The 24,656-nt window shown below is 44.2% G+C and overlaps 1 protein-coding gene across 7 annotated transcripts in view; it reads right to left on the reverse strand.

The window, feature by feature from the left end:
• Window positions 1-24,656, reverse strand: part of MTOR (mechanistic target of rapamycin kinase) — a 155,445-nt gene that overhangs the window by 111,841 nt on the left and 18,948 nt on the right. For 4 of the 7 annotated variants that reach the window (XR_010793177.1, XM_066607447.1, XM_066607448.1 and 1 more), the window contains 15 exons: window positions 24,462-24,648; window positions 21,564-21,692; window positions 21,070-21,314; window positions 20,065-20,277; window positions 19,768-19,973; window positions 19,358-19,480; window positions 19,068-19,151; window positions 16,486-16,578; window positions 16,265-16,399; window positions 16,036-16,165; window positions 15,057-15,307; window positions 11,965-11,985; window positions 10,818-10,841; window positions 2,504-2,590; window positions 689-856 (listed from right to left, as the gene is read on the reverse strand). Coding sequence is in view for 6 of the 7 variants with exons in the window: in XM_066607447.1 (XP_066463544.1) it covers window positions 689-856; window positions 2,504-2,590; window positions 10,818-10,841; window positions 11,965-11,985; window positions 15,057-15,307; window positions 16,036-16,165; window positions 16,265-16,399; window positions 16,486-16,578; window positions 19,068-19,151; window positions 19,358-19,480; window positions 19,768-19,973; window positions 20,065-20,277; window positions 21,070-21,314; window positions 21,564-21,692; window positions 24,462-24,648 (2,096 nt within the window). In the remaining variant the exon portion in view is untranslated. The remainder of the gene's footprint in view (window positions 1-688; window positions 857-2,503; window positions 2,591-10,817; window positions 10,842-11,964; window positions 11,986-15,056; window positions 15,308-16,035; window positions 16,166-16,264; window positions 16,400-16,485; window positions 16,579-19,067; window positions 19,152-19,357; window positions 19,481-19,767; window positions 19,974-20,064; window positions 20,278-21,069; window positions 21,315-21,563; window positions 21,693-24,461; window positions 24,649-24,656) is intronic. The other 3 variants (XM_066607449.1, XM_066607451.1, XM_066607450.1) reach the window with 3 other exon arrangements.

The raw sequence follows: 24,656 nt of genomic DNA on the forward strand, positions 1-24,656 counted from the left end.
TACGAATAAAGATTATTAAAGCATTTTACTATTGAAACCGCAAACGGGTTTTTTTGTTTTTTTTTACACACACGTGTAAAACTGCTGAAGAATGCAATTTTTTTTTAAAAACACCCACTGCACATGCAGGAAAATCTAATAAAAAACAGTTAGTTTTCCACTGACGCACATCGCACTTGCCCGTATGAATACAGCCTGAGACGTAAACTGCAGTGTCTATATACAATGATATGTAGAAGTCGCAGAAGAAAAAAAAAACATAAAAATATTTGCCAGGCCAAAACGCATACACTTAAGGGGGAAAAAAAACAAGCGCATTACCCACTAAAGATCTAAAGGCTGTGTCTAGTTTACTACAGCCTTGTCCCGCTCCAGTGAAGGAGTATGAGCTGCCATTCTAGGCACAGCCACCACCACAGCATCGTGGCTCTAAAGCAGCCGATTGGAGGGGTTTGACCACAATCCATGTACTATTGGAGAGGCCATCAATTCTGAAGTCCTGGATAACCACTTTTTTGTGGCTTCCATTAATTTTAATGGAGAGACATCAGAAAAGAACATGCAACCTCTTTACTCCAGATGCTTAGCACCATAACCAATCTGTCCTTGAGAGAGGTTTTTATTACATGTCCTTTTGACTGCTCTGGAAAGCCTCTACTTTGAACGGACCGATTAATACATCCCTTACCTTAATAGTCACAGACCGTCCAGCACTGCTGTCATGCATAAAAACTCGCAGCATATGAGGGATGAGCTGAGGCAGATAGAGCTTGAACTCCCCTCCTAGTGCTAGCACTATCTGTTCGATGAGCAAAATAATGGTGCTCTGAATGGGATTATTCATGGTCCAGTAATCCTGGAAGAAACAAAATGAGAGATACTACCGTTATCTGCTACCCAGCCATACACAAAACTTCCATCTGTTCGTTTCATCAAGGGGTTCCGTTATAAATGTCAGAGAGAACAGCTCAGCATGTTGCGCTATTTCTTCCAGTTAACTTTACAGAACCCTTGGATGGAACCCACTGTGGTCAATGGGTTCCGTTAGGCGCCACCGGATTCTGTTGCTTTGACAGAATCTAGTTGCAGTTTTAATTTAGTTCTTCTGTTCCATTACCTCATCCACAGACCTGTCCAACACTTCTGCAAGCACAGACCAGCACACATGCAGATCGTTTAACTCTTCTTCAGGCAAACTCAACTGACTTGTTTTGTGCAGGGCTGTGGAGTCGGAGTCAGAGTTCCATTTTGGTGGAGCTGGTAGAAAGGTACCAACTCCAGTTTATAAAATATATATATACTAAATATAGTATAATTAAGTCAATGCAAAGTTTTTGGCAGATTTCCTTTCATAGGAATTTAGGACATTTTGAGGTGTCCTATAAATACATGTTCTATTCATCTAAGCCCCTATTTATCAAAAATCATTGCCAAACCATACCATTTTAATGCAGAAAATGTACCAGTTAAAAAACATGGAGTCATATATGAGGGAGTTGATGTCTGGGAAAACTGAGGAGTCAAGAGGTTTGGTGTACTGACTCCATAACCCTGGTTCTGCATATGCTTAGGCATGTGGTTTTGTAGCACATATGCAAGATTTGGACGTGACTGTAGAAGGGGTAGATGTCACAACCCCCCCATCACCCGTCAAACACAGGGAGAATGACCAGGGATTGGACAGAGCTATGGGCAGCAGACACAGTCTGGGCCTACCTATTGGACGGTTCAGAATTAATTACATTAGAATATGGAAAGGATTAAAAGTCAATTTTTCAAGGTATCATGGCCTTTAATAAAATAACCATTGCCATACTACCCAACTTATTGTACCCTACGGGTCTCATCAGCACCGAGCTGGTGACAACTTCACTTTAAAGAGGTACTGCAATTTTATAAGGTGATGACATTTTATTACAAGTCCCCTATACAGCTGGGTGACCAGGAGAGTCAGCATGCAGGGAAAACAGATGGCAAAACAGCAATAAATCAGTATGGTGGTCCCATCAATTTGCAGGATTAGTGGGGACCCAGACGTCAGACTGCCACAACCATAAAGTGATGGCAGGTCCTAGCGATGTCATCATGAGAATATGCCTTTCGGTTATCTGAAATGTTCCCTATGAATTGGAATTAAATAGGTCTAAACTAATATCATGCACAGCCCATTAGTGCTGTTTCTCGTCCAACCAGACAAGCGATTTCTCTAATCCTGCCATCCACTAGGTCCCTACATGTTGGTTATAACACTTTGCTGGGATTTAAACCCCAATGACTTACAAGCTAACAAACAAGTTCTATTAGGAAAATTTCAGCTAACACCGTGGAAAAGGTCATAAAAAAGGAGTCTATGTATTTAAAGGTATACGCATGGACCAAGTGGTAGCTTTGTGCCATACAGTGTGTATCCTCAATAAAGAACTTCATCCAAGTCGTAGCAGAAGACAATTGTGCTCTGCTGTAATCACCGCAGTGCAGCAGAACCAAGAAGGCGAATACTTACTCTTATCAAGGCAAAGATTTCATCCATGTAGGGACGGATGTGGCTCCGCACAAAGGAAACCAACATTCCCAACTGCTGGAACATGAACTGCAGAGAACAAAAGTGAAATTAACCCCTTCGTGACAGACTATTTTGCACCTTAATGACCAAGCTATTTACTTAGTTTTCTTAGAGGGGGGGGTGTAAAAAAAAACCAAGAAATTCCACCATTGTTTTTTGTTTTTTTTTCTACTGATGTTCACTGTGCGGTAACAAAAAAAAAACACACAAGACATAACATTATTTTCTGGATCAGCACAGTAATGACAATACCAAATTTACTCAGTTTTTTTTAATGCGATAGTACTCTTTCATACTGAAAACACTTTTGACGCATTGCACGACCAAAAACATTTTTATTTTTTCCACAAAAGAGCTGTATAAAGACTTATTATTTTTGCGGGACAACCTATAGTTCTTATCGGTACCATTTCAGGCTACAGATGACGTTTTGCTCACTTTTTATTTAGCTATTTTGGGAGGTAGCAGTAGGAAAAAAAACAGCAATTCTAGAAGATTTTTTACAGCGCTCATTGTCCAACATAAATGACGACCTTTTTCATTTTTGCGGGTCAATACGATCACAGCGATACCAAATATATAGAGCTTTTTTTGTATTTGCTACTTTTACACAGTTAAAGCACTTTTTAAAATAAACACTGAATTTGCCTCGCCGCTTTCCAAGAGCCATCATTGTTTTTTATTTTCCCACATAGGGAGCCATGTCAGATCTTGTTTTTTGACCGAAGAGTTCTACTTTCAATGGATACCATCGTGAGGTATATGCGACTTCTTAAAATTGTTTTTTTTTGCAAGGTGAACAGATGAAAAATAGCAATTCTAGCATTTTTATAAATTCTTTTTTCGTTGTTCACCGTGTGTTATAGATAACTAATGATTTTAATCATTCAGGTCATTTTGAGGACTGCAATACCTATTACATGTTTATAAAATTATTTTTTATCTAAAAATTTGTTATGGTGGGTATTTTTTTCTTTTAATTTTTGTGGGGTTTTTTTGCTTTGTTTTTTTTTTTAAATAAAACTTATGAACTTTCTTATGGCAGTATTTTTCAGTTCCTCAATAGGACTTGAAAAGATGAATGTTTGATTGCATATGCCGTCAGTCTATCAGGCTCCGCAGGAGGCTGAGATCCCTGTCAGCCACAAAGGCCATTGTAAAGCCTCCTGCCGCCATGATAACCCGTCAGCAGCTTGTGATTGCATCGCAGAGTGCCGATGGGCAACAGGAGAGCTGCCTTTCCCTGTCACCAGCTTCCTTATAGCAATTGCTATTGATTGTGGCATGGAAGGGGTTAAACAGCCGGGAACGGTGATTTCTTCACTCCCGCCTGTTACAGTGGAAGCCCAACTGTTGCTAGAAAGCCAAACACCTGACCTGCTCCAGCTAGATTGCAGGAGCTTTAAACTTGCACGGTAAATTTACTATAGCGTGCGTTCAAAGCCTAGGAACAAGGCCAAGCATCGTATATTTACAGTGCTTGGTCACTGAAGGGTTAATGTTGAAATTCAGTCTTTACATTACATTATGATTCTGTCGGCGCTTAGTGGTCTGCGTGAGGCTCTGTGCACACTGCATCCGAGCTGTATGATTGACGTACACACCAGGAAAAGCTCCCGCTGTACATATTAAGCACATCCATAGGATCTGTATATGTTTTTTTCCTATTGCATATGGAAGCACAGCAAGTAATTGCAGTCAGTGGGAGAGCCTTCCATTAGAGGTACCCACTAGAAAATCTTCCCAATAGGAGCTTTGTTCCGATACGTAGCTCCAAATCCCCTGCATAGACATAGATCTTAGTAGATAACATTGCGGCTATCTGCTACAAGCACTACAGGTAGCTTAGTAGTACTGCATACTGTTATACGCTGAACTCAGTGATAACTGCCGCTCACCATGAAATCCTTTTCCAGTTGGATTTATTAGAGTACACAGCAGCATAGGTATTGTACATATCGGCACTACCACTAGGGGGCTGACACTAGGTATGCAGAAAATGTGGGCTCCGCCTATGCAGGCCGCAGCCAAAAAATGCATGAATATATATCCATGTGAAAATAAGACATAGCCTGATTTTTCGTGGAGGCTTGGAATATAAGCCCTACTCCGAAAATAAGCCCTAGCTACACTACATTAAAAAAAATAAATAAATGAATGAAAGGAATACATTACCCAGCAGGCTCGGTCCAGGTCGCTTCCGCTTTTCTCCAATACACTGGCGCGGTTAATGCAGTACTCGGCCGCCCACACAAGATTCCTTCCCGGTTATTCTTAAATCACGGCTACATGAGGCAATGGCTGCAATTGATTTTTTGAATGCTGCTCAGCCAATAAGTGCAGCGCTCGAAGAACTAATCACGACTATTGCATTGGTTCATCAAGCGCTCCACTGATTTACCGAGCAGGATTTATGAATTGGCCGAGCCGCGGCTCAGATTCTGCGCAAACGTTTGCTATGTTATCCCTGCCATCTGCAGAATTGTTACAGACCCTGAAACCAGGCAACAAAGCGAGGCGACGTTCTTTCTGCGACAGTATGCAAAGTCCAATAGAAACCGATGGCTTCATGGAATCTGCAGTGTGCCGTGATGAAGCCGCCTTCCAGCTTTCTGGCACAGTTAAAGCAACCCTCTGGGCCTGGAGAAACAAAGATGGCTGCACCAGCTTCTCTGACTGCCTAATTAACATCATTAGTATAAGACACCACACCTTCTTTGATTAACCAGTGCTGGGCACATGAGCAGTACTGACCAGTCAGAACAGCATGCAGTGCCTTAGACTACTTATGCATGCTATGCACCGCGTGCATTAGGTAGGCAGAGAAGTGGTTCAGCCACCTTTGCTTTTCCAGGGCCGGAGAGTCATTTTAATAAATATAATGTCAGACTCGGGGCAAGGAAAACCAAATGTGTACATGGACCACGTGCTTGACTCCCGCAATGCGGATATATTGTGCGCTATAACCGGTAGGCAAGTGTATGGCCCCATCTTTTTCCATGAGGAAACAATCACAGGAATTTCACCCCTTGACGCTACAGATATGACCGCTGCTGGAACAGGAAATCCCACATTTTATCTTCCAACAGGACAGGGAATCCCCCCTCCCCCCCCCCATTTTCACATTGAAATCAGAAGTAAGCTCAATAGGCGACTACCAAGCAGATGGATTGGTGGTGCAGGTCATGAGGATGGTTCAACTTCTTCCTTGGCCTCTATGCTCCCCAGACCTTCTGCCTTGTGATTTTTTTCTCTGGGAGAGCTGAAGGTAGAATCTACCAACCCACCCATATGATCCCACCATGTATGATTTTCCAGTATGCATCACAGCAGCCACTGCATCAGTCAATCGTAATACGCTACAGCGTGCTCAGATGGAAGCGTATAGCGGCCGGCTCTGAAAACACCGGCTGATATACACTCGTACTAGGAGCACAAATTGGTCTTCAGATCTGGCCACAAATTGGAGCCTTGTGATTTAGAAGAGGCACAAAGAGATCCATGTCTGGAGTGCTAAATCTCTGACAGATTTGGAAGAAGCAACCACTTTCCCATGTCTAGTTTTTCCTGTATCCTAATTATCCACTCCCAGCACATGGACTGCTGAGAAAGCTATTCAAAATCATCCCCAGGAACTGCTGACACGAGGAGAGGGATAATTTGACCACGTTGACAATCCAACCTAATCTCTATAAGGTATCGAGTGTGATCATGATGCTGGTGAAGACCCTGGGGGCATTGGTGAGCCCAAAAGGAAGCGCGACAAATTGGTACTTACAGAGAACTGAAGGAAGAACTGATAGGAGTCAGTGATGGTAATGTGTCACATATGTAGATAAAGGACAAGGAACTTGTCCTGTTCCAGCAATGTGACAACCAAAGACAGAAATTCCATCCAGAATCTGTGAGTGCTTATGAACGTCTGACTTTTTTAGGTCCAGAATGTGACTAAACTGTTCTTGTTCAAAACTGAATAGTTTACAATAGAACCGCTGAAAATATTCCAAATGTGGAACCGGGTAAGAAGACCACTTACAAGAGTGGAGTTTTCATAACTTGGAGAAAAAGAGTGAACATGCAAGATGGGGATTTAGGCCTCATGCATACGGTGAGTTTTAGCTGTGGAATTCCGAGCGGGGCGTCCGCCTCCAGGTTCCGCAGCAATAACCACCCATAGTTCCTGCATGGACAGCTTATTTTGAAGTCAATGGAAGCTGTTGAATCTGCGGCCCGTCCGCAACTGCCACTGTGGACGGGCTGCGGATTCCGCAGGATAAGCAGGAGTTTAAAAGAAAAAAGATCTATACTGCGCATGTCCGACGGTGAGCCGTGCGGACCATCCGCAGTACAAATTTAAGATTTCCCCCCGCTCACTCACGCAACTCACCGCTCTCCCCTGCCAGCACCCGAATCTTTTGAGACGAGCGGGCAGGTACTCGCATAAGGCACTACTCGCTCGAGCAGTTTGCCTTAGCGAGTACGCTCGCTAATCTCGATTGCCAACATCTAGAGCTGTCCTGAGGAAGGAGGTAACTTTTACCACCAGTGGCTTCAGAAATTAATTCATCTAAATGCTTGCATAAGAATTTGGAAGTATGATAAATCTAACTTTTCAGCTCCTGTAAGGCCTCATGTCCACGGGGAAAATCAGATCCGCTGCAGATTCTACATGTAGAATCTGCAGCGGGTCCCTCCTGCCCCGCGGACATGAGCGCTGAAAATATGAATAAATAAGAATTTACCTATCCGTAGCAGGCGGCGAAGCTCTGCTCTTCCTCACGGCCGGATCTTCTTTTTCGGCCGGCGGATGAATTCCTGACGCCGGCGGCACGTCGCCGGCACGTCATCGACGTGCCGCGCGCATGCGCCGGGCACATCCGCCGAGCCGAAGCAAGGGAGATGCGGCCGTGAGGAAGAGAAGAGCTTCCCGGCCCGCTGCGGGTGAGTAAATGCTTTTAATTCCTATTTTAGGTCTCCCGCGGATCCGGACGGCTTCCATAGGCTTCAATAGAAGCCCGCGGGAGCCGTCCCCGCGGGAGACCCGCACGAAAATGGAGCATGGTCCAGATTTTTTCATGCTCCATTTTTTTTTTAAATCCCTTTTATTGACGATCCGCGGGTATTTATGTACCCGCGGGTGGTCAATGCATCCCTATGGGGTGCGGATCCGCGTGCAGGTAATCCGCTGCGGATCCTAAATCATATTTTCCCCGTGGAGATGAGCCCTAAGTCTTCCTGTGGTGCCCTGCTGCAGCTCGCTGGCCCAGATAGTGCAATCCAAGAAGCAGGAAAGGCCATGCCGAATGTAGAACCTGCTGACTTGAGATGTCAATCCAATTTTTTATGAAAAAGACTTACCGTATATACCGGCGTATAAGGCGACGGGGCGTATAAGACGACCCCCCAACTGTCACCTTATACGCCGGGAATACAGCGGAGCAAAAAAAAAAAAAAAAAATCATTACTCACCTCCCCCGGCGTTCTGCGGCGCTGCTGCAGGATGTCGCTCCCTCCAGGTCCCCGGCAGAGCATTGCTTTCTGGACGCAGGGCTTGAAATCCCCGCCTCCAGAGAAAACACGTGCCTTCAGCCAATCACAGCCATTCAATGATGTCATTGAATGGCTGTGATTGGCTGACGGCGTGTGTTAGCTAATCACAGTATTAGCTTTCTGGAGGCGGGGATTTCAAGCCCTGTGTCCAGAAAGCAATGCTCTGCCGGGGACCAGGAGGGAGCGACAGCCTGCAGCAGCGCGGCAGAACGCCAGGGGAGGTGAGTAATGATTTTTTTTTTTTCGACACTTTCTTTTTTTTGTATTACCGGCGTATAAGACGACCCCCGACTTCAGAGCAGATTTTTCGGGGTTCAAAAGTTGTCTTATACGCCAGTATATACGGTACTAAGGCGCTGCATCTGCTATCAGAACACAGATATTCTTAGAGAAACTACTTAAAGCAAGTTGTCCCATGAAAAATATTATTTATACACGAATCCAATCAATAGTTATAAACACCTTTTGCTTTTACACTTATAATAAAATAGTTCTATCCCCAGATATTTCCGGAATAATGTTACAGTAGCGCCACTTGCTGTTTCTATTGTGTAAAGTTACAGTCAAGGCTGCCAAGTAGGCAAGACCCAGCCACCAAGCAGCAGTCTCAATCATGGTAATGTGCTGCAAGGGGAAAGGAATGTGCAGGGAAAGAGGTGCTCTAGGGAGCCCCAAAGTACATCCAAGGTCTAAGGCCTAATAGAAGAGGGGAAAAAGGCCCACATTATGTTAAAGAGAGGAGAGGGAAGCAGAAAGTACAGCGCAGCAAGGGGCTCCCAGTCAGAAGAAAAAAAGCCAGGAAATAAAGGTGAGGAGAGGAGACTCCATCACCGCCTGTGAGATAGGAAGAAATAGAAAGAAAACGAAAAATTTAAAAAAAGCAGCAGACCTGCTAAGCAAGTTGCATCTGCCTCCTATGCACAGTAGGCCAGCCTAGTATCTGTGAGAAGGACATGGCCAGCATAGGTAGAGACAAATCCATTTTTTAATACCTACTGCTAATCTCCTAGTGGCAGATTTACGCTTATACCCATAGTGCTGTGTACCCCACTGTTCTTTCTAGTGGTGTCTGAGTGCAGCCAGATTAGTATAAATGTAACAAAATATACAACGCTTGGTCCTAGGATTTATTCCCAGCAAATTGCAAAAATAGTAAGTCAAACCCTCTGCTCCTGCTTACAGACACATCCGAGGACCCGGAGGAGAAGGTAGAAGCATTTTTAACCACTTCTGCCTTCTCATTCTCAGGCTACATGGCACTCAATGAGCGTTATGTACTACAGTGAAAGGGGAAGTATTACTTCCACTATGTGACCCTGATCAGCTGTTAGTGTCGGATGATACTACAGGGGATGTTTTACCCTGTAACTGGGGCTCCTATGGATGCTCCAGCTACAATAGAAAAGTATGAAATTACAAAAAAAAAAAAAAAAAAAAAAAAAAAAAAAAAAGACGTCGTGAATGACCCCCCAGGGGTGTTATATGACATCATGGGGAAACATAGATGGTAAAAAAAAAAAAAATGGTTACAAAAGTAAAAAAAAAAATTACACATTAAAATATAAATATATACATAAAACAGAAAATGATACACCGCCGACACCAAAACCATCGCCATATGCACCCCGTAATCCAAAACTATACAAATTATATATCAAAACATCTGAAACAAAATGAGGAGCCCATTCCCATACTTTATTTTAGCATAAATATAATTTTAAAAATAAAGCTATAAAATTTAAAAAAACAAGCAAACAAAACAAAAAAAATAAACAGACAACTTACTTCGCTTTTTACTCCAAATAAAAAGTGAAAAATGGAAAAAGTCGGTGGGAAAAAAAAAAAAAAGATATAAAAAATAGCCCCATATGTCACGGGGAAAAAAGGGCAGTAAATCACCACACGGGTAAAATCCCAAAAAAGGGTCTGGTCCTTTAGGACCGAAACACCCTGGTCCTTAATTGGTTAAAGGGAAACCATCCCCTTGGAACAGCACCATAAACTAAGTTATGGTGCTGTTCGGGGAGGTGACAGGTAGCCGAAGGATGTATTTTTTATCCCCCCACCACCTCCATTCCCACCCTGTCTGCCATGTGCTGTCTGAAAAGTCAGATTTTCAGGTTGTGTGCAGTCTTCACCGACAGCACGGAAACGATGGAGCCTCTAGCTCCCCGTCAACTCTGCGAACAGCACCGTAACTTAGTTTATGATTCTGTTCCGAGATATCAGGTTCCCTATAACTTCGCTCGCAGTATGTAGCTGATTTGGAATTCTGTATCACCTTTTAACACTTTCAGGTCTGCATAATGTCAGTACAGCATTCCACCTCATTGGAGTTTTTTGCCTTCCTCTGGATCAACATTTTTTTTTGGGGGGGGGGGGGGGGGAGACGGCACTTGGGGGGTAATAGGCTGAACAAGATCAAAGTGTCTTTTTTCAGCCTAATATACTATGTTACTGTACAGTAAGCGTCTAAGCCACCTCTGGTGGTGGCTGCAAACATGCAATATGACTACGCAGAGGATTTCGAGTTGTGTATCAGAAACTAAGCTCTAACCATAATGAAGATATACCGGTTTCCTAAAAATAAGCCCTAGCAGAATTACAATTTTAAACCCATTTAGATTACAAAAACAAAGTGGTGTTCAGGAATGGACATAAGTGCCATCTTCTCCCTTCAAGGAAGATCAGCAGTGCGACTTACCTGAGGCGACATTAGTCCTGTCCTCTTTTAGGCCAAAATCCAATGATAAAGCAAGGAAAAGAGGAAAGGAAATCTCATTAGACTGAGGTAAGTGAACATTTCCTATGAGGACATATGCTGTATGGACATTTTCTAATGAAAATTTTGCCTGATCTTTAAATTGGACATATTGATCAATCATAAAAAAATAAAATGAATTTTTGGGTCTGTAAGGTCAGATGAGCTTTGATGGTGGATATATTTAAAGAGATTACACCACAAAAAAAATATTATAAAAAACTTATGATGGAGTTGATCCCGTGGGACCTCAAGCATTGTCAAACAAGTGGCCCCAAATCCTCTTTCTTAACCAGAGAGCGAGATAAGCACATTGTCCCTTTCTGTGGATGGGCGCATAAGAAACAGCTAAGGCCTCATGTCCATGGGCGGGTCGGATTCCGTGCAGGAATCCAGCCCTGCCCGCGGCCGGTGAGCCCCGCTTACCTGTATTTTCCCGGCAGTGGTGTCCGGGCGGACCTCTCCACTTCCAGGTTCACTGTACTGTGTATGGTCCTTACGCTCGCCATGAGACATGCGCAGTACAGTTTTTGTTTTTTAAATCCCCTGCTTTCCCAGAGGAACCGCGGCGCGTATGCCGTGTCATCTACGGGTGTGCCACAGATCAGACGGCTTCCATTGACTTGAATGGAAGCAGTCAGTGCTAAATCCACACAAAAACGGAGCATGCTGCAATCTGTTTTCTGGACCAAAAGGTCTGCAAAACAAATCCACATGCTTCAATTAATTTGCGGATGCACATGCTTCCTTATGGGCGGCTTGATTTGCGGAATCCGCAAATCAAACCCATTCGTGGACATTGGGCCTAAGTGAGCTGATTTGAGGCCCTTCATTCTCAGAAACGGAGGGGATGCTGGAGGACGGACTCCCCCCTCCTATCCTTTTTGATAACCAGTCTGGCTGACAAGTTATAAAAGAAAAGAGTTGTCCTCATCTAATGATTTTCTCATCCGGCAAGATCTTCCACATACAACCTTATATACCGCTCCTTTCCTACCCAGATCCCTTTTTGTCCACCCTCCTCCCTCAGTGCTTATAAGCTGCATATGTATTTTGTTCTGTGGAACACTGAAGTTTCTTCATAACTTACTTGAGGAGAAGGTTGGTGAGACTGTAAAAGGAAGAACAAAAAAATAAAAAAGAACAAAAACAAAACTATTTTAGATAATGCTCACCTAGTTGTAGCCTTATTTTAACAAGAAACTGCACTGTTACAACATTACAAAAGACATAATGAAGCACAACAAGCTAGCACCAAATCATTGCTCAACTCAAAGACAAATGTCCACTAACCTCGGCGCAAAGTCCTAATTTAGCCACTTCCTACTGATGGACGTACCATCACATCCAAATTGCAGTGTTTTTACTGAAAATGGACTTACTATGTCTAGTGGATGCTAATATATAGCTAACATCGTGCTGATATAGCTGGAAATAGAGTAACCAATTACAGTCATTTTAATCCATTTGATGCCACAGTCACTGGCGATGGCAGCATCTAAGACATTCGACAGAGTCGGGCTCTCTCCGTTAGTTAAAAGCATCCCACAATACAATTGTGGGGTGCCAACAGCAGCTGGGAGCAGACCTGACAGAGGCTAATCCTAATAGGCAAGTTGTTATATACTGACAGGCAATAAGGCAATGAAGTACTACAGATTACAAAGCACTACTGCAAGCAATCAAGAACGCCGCTTCTAGTCCTCTAATTGGGACATAGATTAAAGAGTAACTGCAATTTTAAGAAACATTTAAAACATAGAGCAATATAGCAAGTTTTGATTGGTAGGGGTTCGGGTGCTTACTCCTTCACTATACACTGAGATGAAGGGGCAGAAGCACTCACCTGAGTGCTGTGCCCTCCTGGCCATGATGGTTTCTTGTTGAAATAGACGCATAGACGTCTATAGACTTGTATGCGTCATTCTTCAGTTGGCAAGAAAGTCTGACAAGGTGCCCCGTCATTTCATCAATCAGGTGGGTGTCTCAGACCCCCCCAGATTCAAAATTTTGACACGTCGGTCTGACATGTCAAAAGTTTCTTAAAAGCGTAGTTACCGTATATACCGGCGTATAAGACGACTTTTGAACCCCGAAAAATCTGCTCTGCAGTCGGGGGTCGTCTTATGCGCCGGTAATACAAAAAAAAAAAAGTGTAAAAAAAAAAAATTTTATTACTCACCTCCCACGGCGTCCTGTCGCGCTCCGGCAGGATGTCGCTCGCTCCGGCAGGCTGTCGTCGCTCCTCGTCCCCGCCGCAGCATAGCTTTCTGAATGTGGGGCTTGAAATCCCCGCTTCCAGAAAGCTAATACACACGCCGGCAGCCATGACAGCATTGAATGGCTGTGATTGGCTAAAGCACACGTGGCTTCAGCCAATCACACTATTCAATGACATCATTGAATGGCTGTGATTGGCTGAAGGCGCACGTGTTAGCAATCACACCCATTCAATGATGTCATTGAATAGTGTGATTGGCTGAAGCCACGTGTGCTTTAGCCAATCACAGCCATTCAATGATGTCATGGCTGCCTGCGTGTGTATTAGCTTTCTGGAAGCGGGGATTTCAAGCCCCACATTCAGAAAGCTATGCTGCGGCGGGGACGAGGAGCGACGACAGCCTGCCGGAGCGAGCGACATCCTGCCGGAGCGCGACAGGACGCCGGGGGAGGTGAGTAATAAAATTTTTTTTTTTTCTCCACTGAATACCGGCGTATAAGGTGACAGTTGGGGGGTCGTCTTATACGCCCCGTCGCCTTATACGCCGGTATATACGGTAGTTTTTTAAATTTGAGATTAATACATTTTATGGGGGTTATCCTGCAAAAAAAAGATTCTTTATGCTTAAATCCAGCCATTAATTCTAAACATTTTTGGCATTTACACTTATTTTGAAGCCACACTGCTTTTTTCTAATGTTAGAAGAGATACTGAGCAAGTAAGAAAAGAGGGAGACAGCGTTACTGCAATTACAATAGCTCAGCATCTCTTCTGACAAGCAAAGATGATGCTTCAGAAGCAGCAACTCACCACACCGAGGATCCCTCCACATATCCAAAGGGGCTGAGAGAAGAGCCAGACTGAGCATATCTAATCAGCTTGAAACAATTACTGAGGTGGACACAGAATAGAATGAGCAGGTGGCACTATTCTAACATTATTCCTGAACTAGGGATAGAAACATTTTTTAAGTGTAAACACAACAGAAAGTTTAAAATTATAGGCTGGACTCTAAAAAATGTTTTTGATGAGACAACCCTTTTGGTAAGCTACCTCCCCCCCCTCCCCCATCCATTAAGAAATATTGAAAAAGAAAATGTATATGGTATCGCCGCAACAGTAGCAAACTGTAGGAAAAAAAATAATTTAGACAGCATAATGTACAGCATGAAAAAAATGCAAAAAACAATGGCAGGATTGCTGGTTTTCCCCATTACCCCATAAATATGACAAATAAAATGCAAACACATTACATGTAACCTAAGATGGTGAAAAAAAAATGCATATAAACACAGCCGTTCCCGAAAAAAACATCAAGCCCTATAGGATTATGTCAACTAAACAATAGAAGAAAAACCATGGGTTTTAGGATTTAAAGATTGAAAAAATGTTGTTTTTTGCATAAACACTTTTTTCTTCAGCAAATGTAGAAACATACAAAGCTAGAAAACGTGATATCACCGTAATTGGACCAACACACATAATAAAGTCAACTTTATTTATACCACATAGTTCTTAGCATTAAAAAAATGCAAGACAATGGCTAAACTGCATTTTCTTTCCCCAAAACATTAACAAAAGTTAATCAATAAAATTACACGCACTCCCAAAATGGAGCCAATAAAAACTAAGTCCTCACAAACAAGCAAGAATTCATATAGCTTGGTGGATTTAAAAAAAATTATAAGTTATAGCCCTTGAAACGCATCAATGAAAAAGAAATGCTCACCCTCAAGGCCCAAAACTGTCTGGCCATTAAGGGGTTACATGAAAACATTCCAAATATCTTTTCCCAGATGTAATATAGGATTCTATCCGATCAATCAGCGGCCATAAATCTATAGTCGGAAGACAAACTTCAAACTCGCACCAGAACTACTGCAGCCGTAGCAAGTAATTACCACAAGGGGGCAACTGTACATTCCATTAATTTAACATGTGGAAGTAGAATGAACCCATACCTCTCTCACGTTGGAGTCACACAAGCGGATAACACTCAGAAAAGTCGGCATCACCTGAGGCAAGAACTGCACGCACTTAAGTCCTAGTGACTTGAAGATGAAGGTGATTGCTTGTACTACCATAGTATGATGGTTAGACAGAGACTGGTCTCTCAAGATGCGCATCAGAGTGACTACCGACACTGCTGGATAGAACTCGTCCAAAGGCAGGTTTCCCATGTTAACCAGCATTTCACTGGTGCTATAGTCAGCTGAATAGAAGCAGGAATAGAAACAAGCATGAATAAAAACCCATGGAAAACTTTACAAACGTGGATGATCATAAGACAAATGCATTGTGAGAAATTCCAAATTGACAAAAAAAAAAAAAGACAAGGGCTTCTAATAAAATAGTGAATTATCCTAAAGAAAGAAGCAAATAAGTAAAAGGAATCTGCAGAAAGACATCAAAGCCTAATGGAAACTGGTGGGCAATCCAAAACTACTTAGGTCTCACACAGGTGATGCGGATTCTGCCGTGCAATCCGGCTCGGACCGTGGCTGGCGACCCCGCACAGCTGTCATTTCTTTACTGCGGATGACCGCAGATGCTCACCGTTAGTTATGCACAGTAGAAGTAAAACAAACCAATAAAAAGTTTTTATATATATATATTTTATTTATTTATTTTTTTAAATTTGCATTTCCCACGTCGTTGCCAGGCAAAGACGCGGATACCCGCGGTCTATCCGCAGACAACTTCCGCTGATCACCCGCATGGGTGATGATCTCGATTCTGCAATTGAAATCTGGCCATGCGAGACCGGCCTTAGTAAAGCAGATACTACCGCCATCTAACTGGTAAACTCAACTGAGTTGGTTCTGGTTCTTAAGATTCTGAATTATCAGTTGTTAAAACCCACCTTTAGACCACAAGGTATTTTAATAGATTACCTTATTTATTTCATCTATGTAATTAATAGAGTTATATGGCAATTACCAGAGTCCTGATTGGCCTTAGATTCGGATAAGCTCAGTGCTGAAGCATCTCTGGACTGGTCAATCATTCCAATATTAACTTTGTGTTTGTAAGGGTCCAAAGCCCCCAGCAGACCCAGCACACGGATTGCCTAGAACACAGAGTCCACGACAAATAAGCTCCCAGGTGAACAGGAATGCTTTGCCTTTAACACAGTTACAAGTTAGATTGACAATGTGGTAAAACTCACCTCTCGGCGGATTCCTTGATTTTGCTCAGTTTTCAGAAAATTAAGCAGCACTTCTAGTAGAGAGGGATACTTTCTGTATGGCTCCACCACATATCCTGTACTAGCCACCAACTGTCCCAGCGTCCATAAGGCAACCTTTGGTAGAAGGGTAAGGAGAAGTCAGACTACAGGCCAAGACAATTTAATTACTTCAAGGTCATCACTAATAAAGCATCATATACTTGTCTCTTAGCCGGCAAGGAGGAGTCCTGTAACATGTCCATAATGATAGGGAAGAGTTCATCCATCCACTTCCTCATTTCTAATCCACTGACCTAGTTATAGGAAATACAAAGTTATCACACATGAACACATCCAGTTACCGATGTCTAGCATGTACTGTAGAGGTTTAAAAAAAATAGGCCCATATTTGTCAATGTATTTGTAGCCGTTTTGGGTGCATTTTAGTTCAGAAAAGTATCTAACCTGCTCTGTCACACTCATTGACAAAAAGAGGATGCATCCAGATAGAACTGTCAGCTTGCTGCAAAATTCGGTACGCAGTGATGCCACGAGCAGGTATAGAAATGATTTGTGGTGTGATTAGACACTGGGTCTTGCCACCAGAGTGTCTAAAAGTGCTTCGCCCATTTCCCTATACAACGGATCTTAGAGGCGACCTTTGTGTAGTGTAGTGTACTACGCGTTAAGAGCTCGTTGACTGCAAAACATGCCTCTATGATGCATTCAGAGGCATTTAGCCCAGTTAACAGACTTTGGAGTGGGTGCATCATTGGAATGAGAGAAGCAGGATGGGTGCTTGGACGAATTGCCTGGCCTCCAGGTCGATCTGACTGAGCAATTAGAAGTTTTGGGAGCAGTGGTTACTTGAGGGTATATATACACGGTGAATAGGCTCCAGACGGCTCAGAGAGAGCACCAGTAGAAAGAATCGTTTGACAACAAGCAGATCCAGCAGTTTCGCTGTCCACCATTCAGACACAAGTGGTACCTTCATTACAGAAGCCCGTTTCTGTCCCTACAATTTCCATGCGCTTAACAGAAAGAAATTTGGCGTCAGGGTTTTACATTAAAGGGGTTGTCCAGAGAAAGCAAGTGGGGGTAAGCACTTCTGTATGGCCATATTAATGCACTTTGCAATATACATCGTGCATTAAATATGAGCCATACAGAAGTTATTCACTTACCTGCTCCGTTGCTGGCGTCCCCGTCTCCATGGTGCCGTCAAATTTCAGCTTCTAATCTCCCGATTAGACGCGCTTGCGCAGAAGGGTCTTCTCCCTTCTCTTGGGTCTCGGCACGAGCGGCGTTCTACGCGTCATCGCGTAGCTCCGCCCCGTCACGTGTGCCGATTCCAGCCAATCAGGAGGCTGGAATCGGCAATGGACCGCACAGAGCCCACGGTGCACCATGGGAGAAGACCCATAGTGCATCGTGGGTGAAGATCCCAGCGGCCATCTTGGTAAGGTAAGTAAGAAGTCGCCGCAGAGCGGGGATTCGGGTAAGTACTAAACTTTTTTTTTTTTTAACCCATCCCTTGTGTTTGTCTCAAGCCGAACGGGAGGCCTATTGAAAAAAAAAAAAAAAAAGCCGTTTCGGCGCAGGACAACCCCTTTAAGTGTACTGCCATTAACACCCCAACACTGTTGCCTACAATTGCAGTATTGCTGTGAACAAGAATCCTGGACTGCTATGGACTGGAAGCATATCGTTTTTAAAGGTTATTCCAGGTTCTATTCAGGGGCCAAAGACAGTATGGAGATCTCTGGTGAGCAATTTCAAAACTGCGTTTGCTGTTGAGTGGCACACTGTCCCCTGCTGGTGTGATGGTCTAAGGGGGGGGGGGGGGGGGGGGCATCACATACAACAGTCGGTCACCCCAAGTAGTGGTACGAGGGACACTAACAGCTCAGCTCTATATGCCCCCCCCTGCAGCCACATGTGTTCCTCTCATGGCGGCTTCCAACAGGTATTTTTCAGTAGGATAATACTCGGCCGCACACACAAGAGTTTCCCAGCAATGCAGGGTTTCTTCCTTGGTCTGCCTGGCCGTCAGATTTATTGCTGATCAAGCACTTATGGGACCAGCTAGGATACCAGCTTCAGCAGCCGACGAGCGTGCGCAGTACCCAGAGTCTCAGTTGCAACATTTACGGGCAAATATGCCACAGGATAACATACAGAGCCTTTATACCGCCATGCCTGACCTTATGTCATCATATATCCAACAGGATAGTACAACCTCCTTTCAATTGGACAGTTTTCCCCAATAAAAGTATCCTTTCACTCTAATATTGGTATCACTTACATATATCATAATTACACTTGACATACAAACTTTAATTCTATTCCAACAACTTTCTTGGTGCATTTTTTTCTTTTGGTCACTGGAGCGTATTAACCATTTGCATCAGAATTTAATGCCTTGTGCACAATGCACGTCAGTTTATAAAAGAGGAGTGGAAAGTGGACATGCTTTACTGCTCGGCCAGGATTTAGATACATTTATTTATTTTAAGTCTCAAATGGTAAAGAAAGGATGCACCTCTACTTCACAAAAACCGTGGCACATAAAAAGTTTCATCATTTTTGCCAATGTGCAAGTTAAAGGCAGCGATGTATGGTGTGACAAATTTATCAAATAGACCATGTGATCAAAAATTTGTCATAACACATGTCCATAATGTAACCCAACTCTTACTGAGATATTGATAAATGTGAGATAGCGTTATTTAGGTCTTTGGGAAGTCAACCAATTATTTGTAAGTTGGTAATCTTTAGTTTAGTTTATATTTATTCTTACCTGGGCAAGCTCACCAATGGTTGCCAGGACATTCGTCACAACTCCTGGATTGGGATCTGGATCTCGTAACTTTAAGATCAAAGCCTAAAAATAAAAAAAATAAAAAAAAAGAGAACTTTCAGCAATTTAACTTAATGGGAAAGAAATCTACATTATGGCAGGGCTAGATTCAATGAAGGATAGCAGGTTTCCCTTTCTTTCATAACTGGCAATTATATTAAATTAAATACATTTAATATCCATACCAAGTTAATTGTAGAGAGTTTCACTAATCTCCAAGAAAATCCTACCTTAAGAATGGGCTCCATGTACGGTCGAATCAGGCGTGGAGCATTGGATACAAGGTGTCCTAACATCCGAGCACTCTGTTCCTTGTTCCTTCCAACACCGCTGTGCTCTAACTCCGTCAAAATCTGAAAGTGAGGGCAAAAACACTAGTACCAACGTAGTCCATAAGTTATATTATTATACATAAAACCCAATAGGCTCTTGTGCAAAATGTAACCCTGATCATAACCTTCTGCATCGGCAACTAGGGCAACTTCCTTGTGGAAACAAAACAAGCCCTTAGGCTGGGCACTGGGGCACAGATAGGCTGATCTAGCACTCTGAAAGGATCAGGCCAAGATATTGAGACAATAAACCTTGTCTGAGTTATCCTTTTTCAGCATCTATACTGTAGATTGACAATATCACTTACCTGTATAAGCATCTTACGAAGAAAAGGCATGACAAAGGCAGGATTCATACTGCTGAGACGGCCGATAGTGCAGATTGCCAGTTCTCGAATCTCAAAAACCTCATCATTTAAAGCCACAAAAAGAGCCTGAAGATTCTCTGCCTGAGCCAAATGAGTATCAAAGCGTTCATCCAAGGATGCCAGGACACAGTAGCGGATATCAGGATCTGAACAACAAAGCAGGAAAGTAAACTATTCTTGTTCTAATTAACAGTATTCTGCTGCAAAAGTAAAAAAATAAAATCCATTCACTGATACCTGGGTCTGTAATTCCAACCACTAACAGCTTGCTCAGAACATCAGCCACCACCTGGACTGCAGTCTGACTCACGTGGCCATGTCCACTCAGAAGCTGGATTGAGGGTGTGAGAAGACGGGAGCAGGTGCGTGCAGCCTCCATCCGAATTTCCTTATGTTCACTATTCAGAAAATGGTCAGCACAGTGTCGCACAAACTGGGTCAATGAATGACCTGTATAATAGGATATAATCACAGTAAGACAAAAATAAGAAAAGGACCTGAATTATATGTGTGGATCAAGACATGCATTCTGTGTGTAAATTTACAACACTTTCACACAAAGTCACTGGAAAGATCTAAGATCAACATTACAGCCCAGTACCTCCAGCAAGAGTATGTTCGCAAAGGGTAGAAATGCTGCGGAATTTCCACAGTGGAAAATTCCACAGAATGTCCACATCCAAAACAGTCAAAATCCATACCACTGATTCGGAGGTGGGCTCAAAATCAGCTGCGTGTCCACAGCCAATTTCAGTAGATACAGCACTTCCCTCACCTTGCAATGCGTGTGCTGTCAGCAAGCGCAGAGTCTCTGATAAGGTACTGCCATTTCCGCATCACTTGACCAGTGGCTCATTGCTAACTAGAGGCCACCGAGTGCGGGGCGGGCAGAAAGCGCAAGCATTGCGAGGCGAGGGGACCGCTGTATCTGCTGATTACACACAGCTAATTTCAAGTCAACATCCGCAGATTTTGACTCCATTTCAGATGCAGAAATTCTGTGTAAGTTGCCATGAAATTATCCGCTAGGGTTGTTCCGCAGCATTTCCACCCTGTGTAAACATACCCTGAAGGGGTTTTCCTGATCAGATAACCTCTCTAAGTTGATTATTTCTGCACACTCACTTTCTGCTGACAGGTTTTATGTAGTAAAAAAAATGTAATTACAATCTGCATAGGTTTAATAAGAGAAACATTACATATTAATTAGATTTTAAGAAACTCACTAAAACAAACCATTACCTTCAAATTCAAAGGTGCCTAAAGTGCGGAGTGCCAAAGTAATGCTGCCAACATCACTGGCTTCAGGGATATTTGTGAGGCTAGGTGAGGATAGCTGTTGTGCAAGGCCTTTGGGCATCCCTGGGTGCCGGAGAGGCTTGTGCATAAGAACCAGTGATAGCATTTTCAAGAGCCCATCCTGAATATCTTTCTTCAGTTGCGGGATGTGCCTACTCAGGTCATAAAGCACGGCTGTTAAGGCAGGGCTAGAAACAAAAATAAAGAGAGAGATAAAAAATGAAGCATTACATCTCACTATTTTGTGAATTTCTGCATAGTTTTTTTTGTTTCCAGGCTGTATGTGATTTTGATTCAAGATTTAACAAGTGTCAGCCTACTTGCTAGTACCAAAATGCTGCTATTATTTCACCATGTTGGATATGTAGACTATTCTATATTCTGTACATAGTATTATATTCAATAATTATGTATAGAATGTATATATTAAATCTTACCTCAGCCCAACAGACAGCATTGGTTCCAGCAGCTCTTTTATCTCCTGCTGGATGCAGGGACCCAGAGCTCGAGCCAGCATACTTATACAAGTAAACACTGTGGCATCCACCTGCATAGTTTTCTGCCTCCTAAGTGCCAAAAAAATATAAAAGTATTGGACATGTGGCACTACAATTTACAAATCACCCAGTCACTCAAAACACATCTAAAGTTATGCCCCATGTAGACAGAATAATTATCGACTATGCCATGAAGCTACACATGATTCTTTTCTTCTCCATCTGAATAATACAATAGCACTCAAACTCTGCTTTCCCTTTCATTTTATTTTCATTGTTCTGTTCATGTTATTTTTCTCAATGTACATGCTTTAAAGCAGGGGTCCCCAACCGCCGGGCCGCGGACCGGGCCGTTGGGTGGTTAGCGCCGGTCCGCGGCACCGCCGGGAACTTTTGCTCTAAACACAAGGCCCGCAGGCCAAATCCGGCCTGCTGCCTTGTGCTATGTGGCCCGCGGTGTGCCGACGCCGCTCACCACTGAAGCGATTACCAGCGGGGGCGCCGCAGCTCCCCGCTGGTAATCGCGCTGATGCCGGCGCACACTGACGTCTGTGCAGCCAGGATACTCTTCCCCGAGTCCCCTGCTCATTAGTTCCGCAGGAGAGGACTCGGGGAGGAAGCGTTCCGGGCTGACGTCAGGGCAAGCAGAGAGAGAGCGACAGCAGGGAGGAGGTAAGTATATAGGTTGGGGGGCTGCCTATTACGGGGGGGGGGGGCTACTTATTACAGGGGAAGGAGCTGCCTATTACTGGGGGGGGCTACTTACTACTGAGGGACCTGCATATTACTGGGGGGGAGGGCTACTTATTACAGGGGAAGGGGCTGCTTATTACTGGGGGGGCTGGTTATTACTGGGGGGGTGGGGGCTACTTATTACAGGGGAAGGGGCTGCCTATTACTGGGGGGGCTACTTACTACTGAGGGACCTGCTTATTACTGGGGGGTTGCTTACTGGGGGGGGGTGCTTATTACTGGGGGGGCTACTTATTACAGGGGAAGGGGCTGCCTATTACGGGGGGCTGCCTATTACTGGGGGGGGGGGACCTGCTTATTACTGGAGGGGTTGCTTATTACTGGGGGGGGGGGCTACTTATTACAGGGGAAGGGGCTGCCTATTACTGGGGGGGGGGGCTGCCTATTACTGGCTGGGGGGACCTGCTTATTACTGGGGGGGACCTGCTTATTACTGGGGGTGTTGCTTACTGGGGGGCTGCTTATTACTGGGGGGGGGGGGTACTTATTACAGGGGAAGGGGCTGCTTATTACTGGGGGGGCTGGTTATTACTGGGGGGGGACCTGGTTATTACTGGGGGGGGGGGACCTGCTTATTACTGGGGGGGATTGCTAACTGGGGGGGGGGCTGCTTATTACTGGGGGGGGGTGGGAGCTACTTATTACAGGGGAAGGGGCTGCCTATTACTGGGGAGGCTGCCTATTACTGGGGGGGGGGGGCTGCCGCCTATTACTGGGGAGGGGGGCGCTGCCTATTACTGGGGAGGGGGGGCGCTGCCTATTACTGGGGGGGGGGGGGGACCTGCTTATTACTGGGGGGGACCTGCTTATTACTGGGGGAGGGGGGGGGACCTGCTTATTACTGGGGGAGGGGGGGGGGACCTGCTTATTACTGGGGGAGGGGCTGCTAACTACTGAGAGGTGGGGGCTGTCTATTACTGAGGGATGGGGGCTGTCTATTACTGGGGAGGGAGATAAATTATATGCTGCCCTATGTGTGTGCTGAGGGGGGGGGGGGGGGGGAGATTATACACTGCCCTATGTGTGTACTGCCAGGACATTCTAATGTCATAACTAAATAAGAATGCACTAAACTCCAGCCCCCTTCATAACCCGCCCCCTATAACCAAAGCCCCGCCCATGTCCCGCCCAACCCTGCGGGGCCTTGTAAAAATGGTCTTGCTTAAAGCCGGTCCCTGGTGCCAAAAAGGTTGGGGACCACTGCTTTAAAGGATATCCTAATCTGCAACATACTAATTTAATGTGCTGCATCGAGGTAGATTTCATAGCAATAGGTTTGTACAGAAACTTTCTTAAGGCCCCCTGTCCACGGGCGAGGCGGAACTGACAGTTCTATGCGGTGAACATATTTGACAGATCGATTTGAGTCCCGCGAGCAGAAAATCGCTATGATTCTCCGCTCATGGATAGGAGGCTGCGCTTTCAATGGAAAGCGTGCACTGCGTTACCCGCGGACGGATTATCGCCGCGAGTAACGCAATGCAGAACTGCCCATAGACAGGCAGCCTTATCTGTATTGATGCAACAATTTTTTTAAAATTTTTAATGAGAAAAAAATTTAAATTGTTCAAACGAGCAAAACGGAACGATAATCATTCCGTCTAAACGTGGGAAAACGACTGCATGACAAGTGGGAGAATCGTGAGGTTCTCGCTCGTCATTCAGTTTTAGCCGGCATAAAAATCAGTTTTAAACCGGTTCAGGCACTTCCCGTGCAGTTTAAACACTGATTGTTCAGCGTTTCACGTAGGAATGTGAAACACTGAATGAACATTGCACAACAACTGCACAATTCTCAACAAGAATCCTGCAATTTTAATAGGCTGCACGAGCTGGTGAGATCACCAGCTCATCCGCGTGACACCTAATGAAGTAATGCATAGATAAGGAGGAGGGGGATGTAGCTTCTCTGTGACGCTGCATGCTGTTAGAATGGAGCAGAACAGGAAAGAACGCCAATGTCAGGCCACACATCACACCAGAGAGAGCTTGCTCTCTGAAAGCATGCAAGAAAAAGTAATTACAAAAGACCTAAATATTCAGGTTAGACACAAAATTTCTGGTTGTACAGATTAATAAACTCACTTGTGAGCAAAATCCTTAGGAGGCAGAGCAGCCTTGACATGTTCCAGGATTTTCGGCAGGTAAGAACGTATATCTGACCCTACAGCTACTGAGATGAGTCCAAGAGCTTGGAAGGCCACGGTACGCTCCTTCTCTTTGCGCACACAGCTCAGTAAGTGGCTCATGGTTTCTGTGAGGTATTGATCTGCTATGAAA

The sequence above is a fragment of the Eleutherodactylus coqui genome, chromosome 6 (genome assembly GCF_035609145.1).
Source record: "Eleutherodactylus coqui strain aEleCoq1 chromosome 6, aEleCoq1.hap1, whole genome shotgun sequence".
In the NCBI taxonomy this organism is placed as follows: Eukaryota; Metazoa; Chordata; class Amphibia; order Anura; family Eleutherodactylidae; genus Eleutherodactylus; species Eleutherodactylus coqui.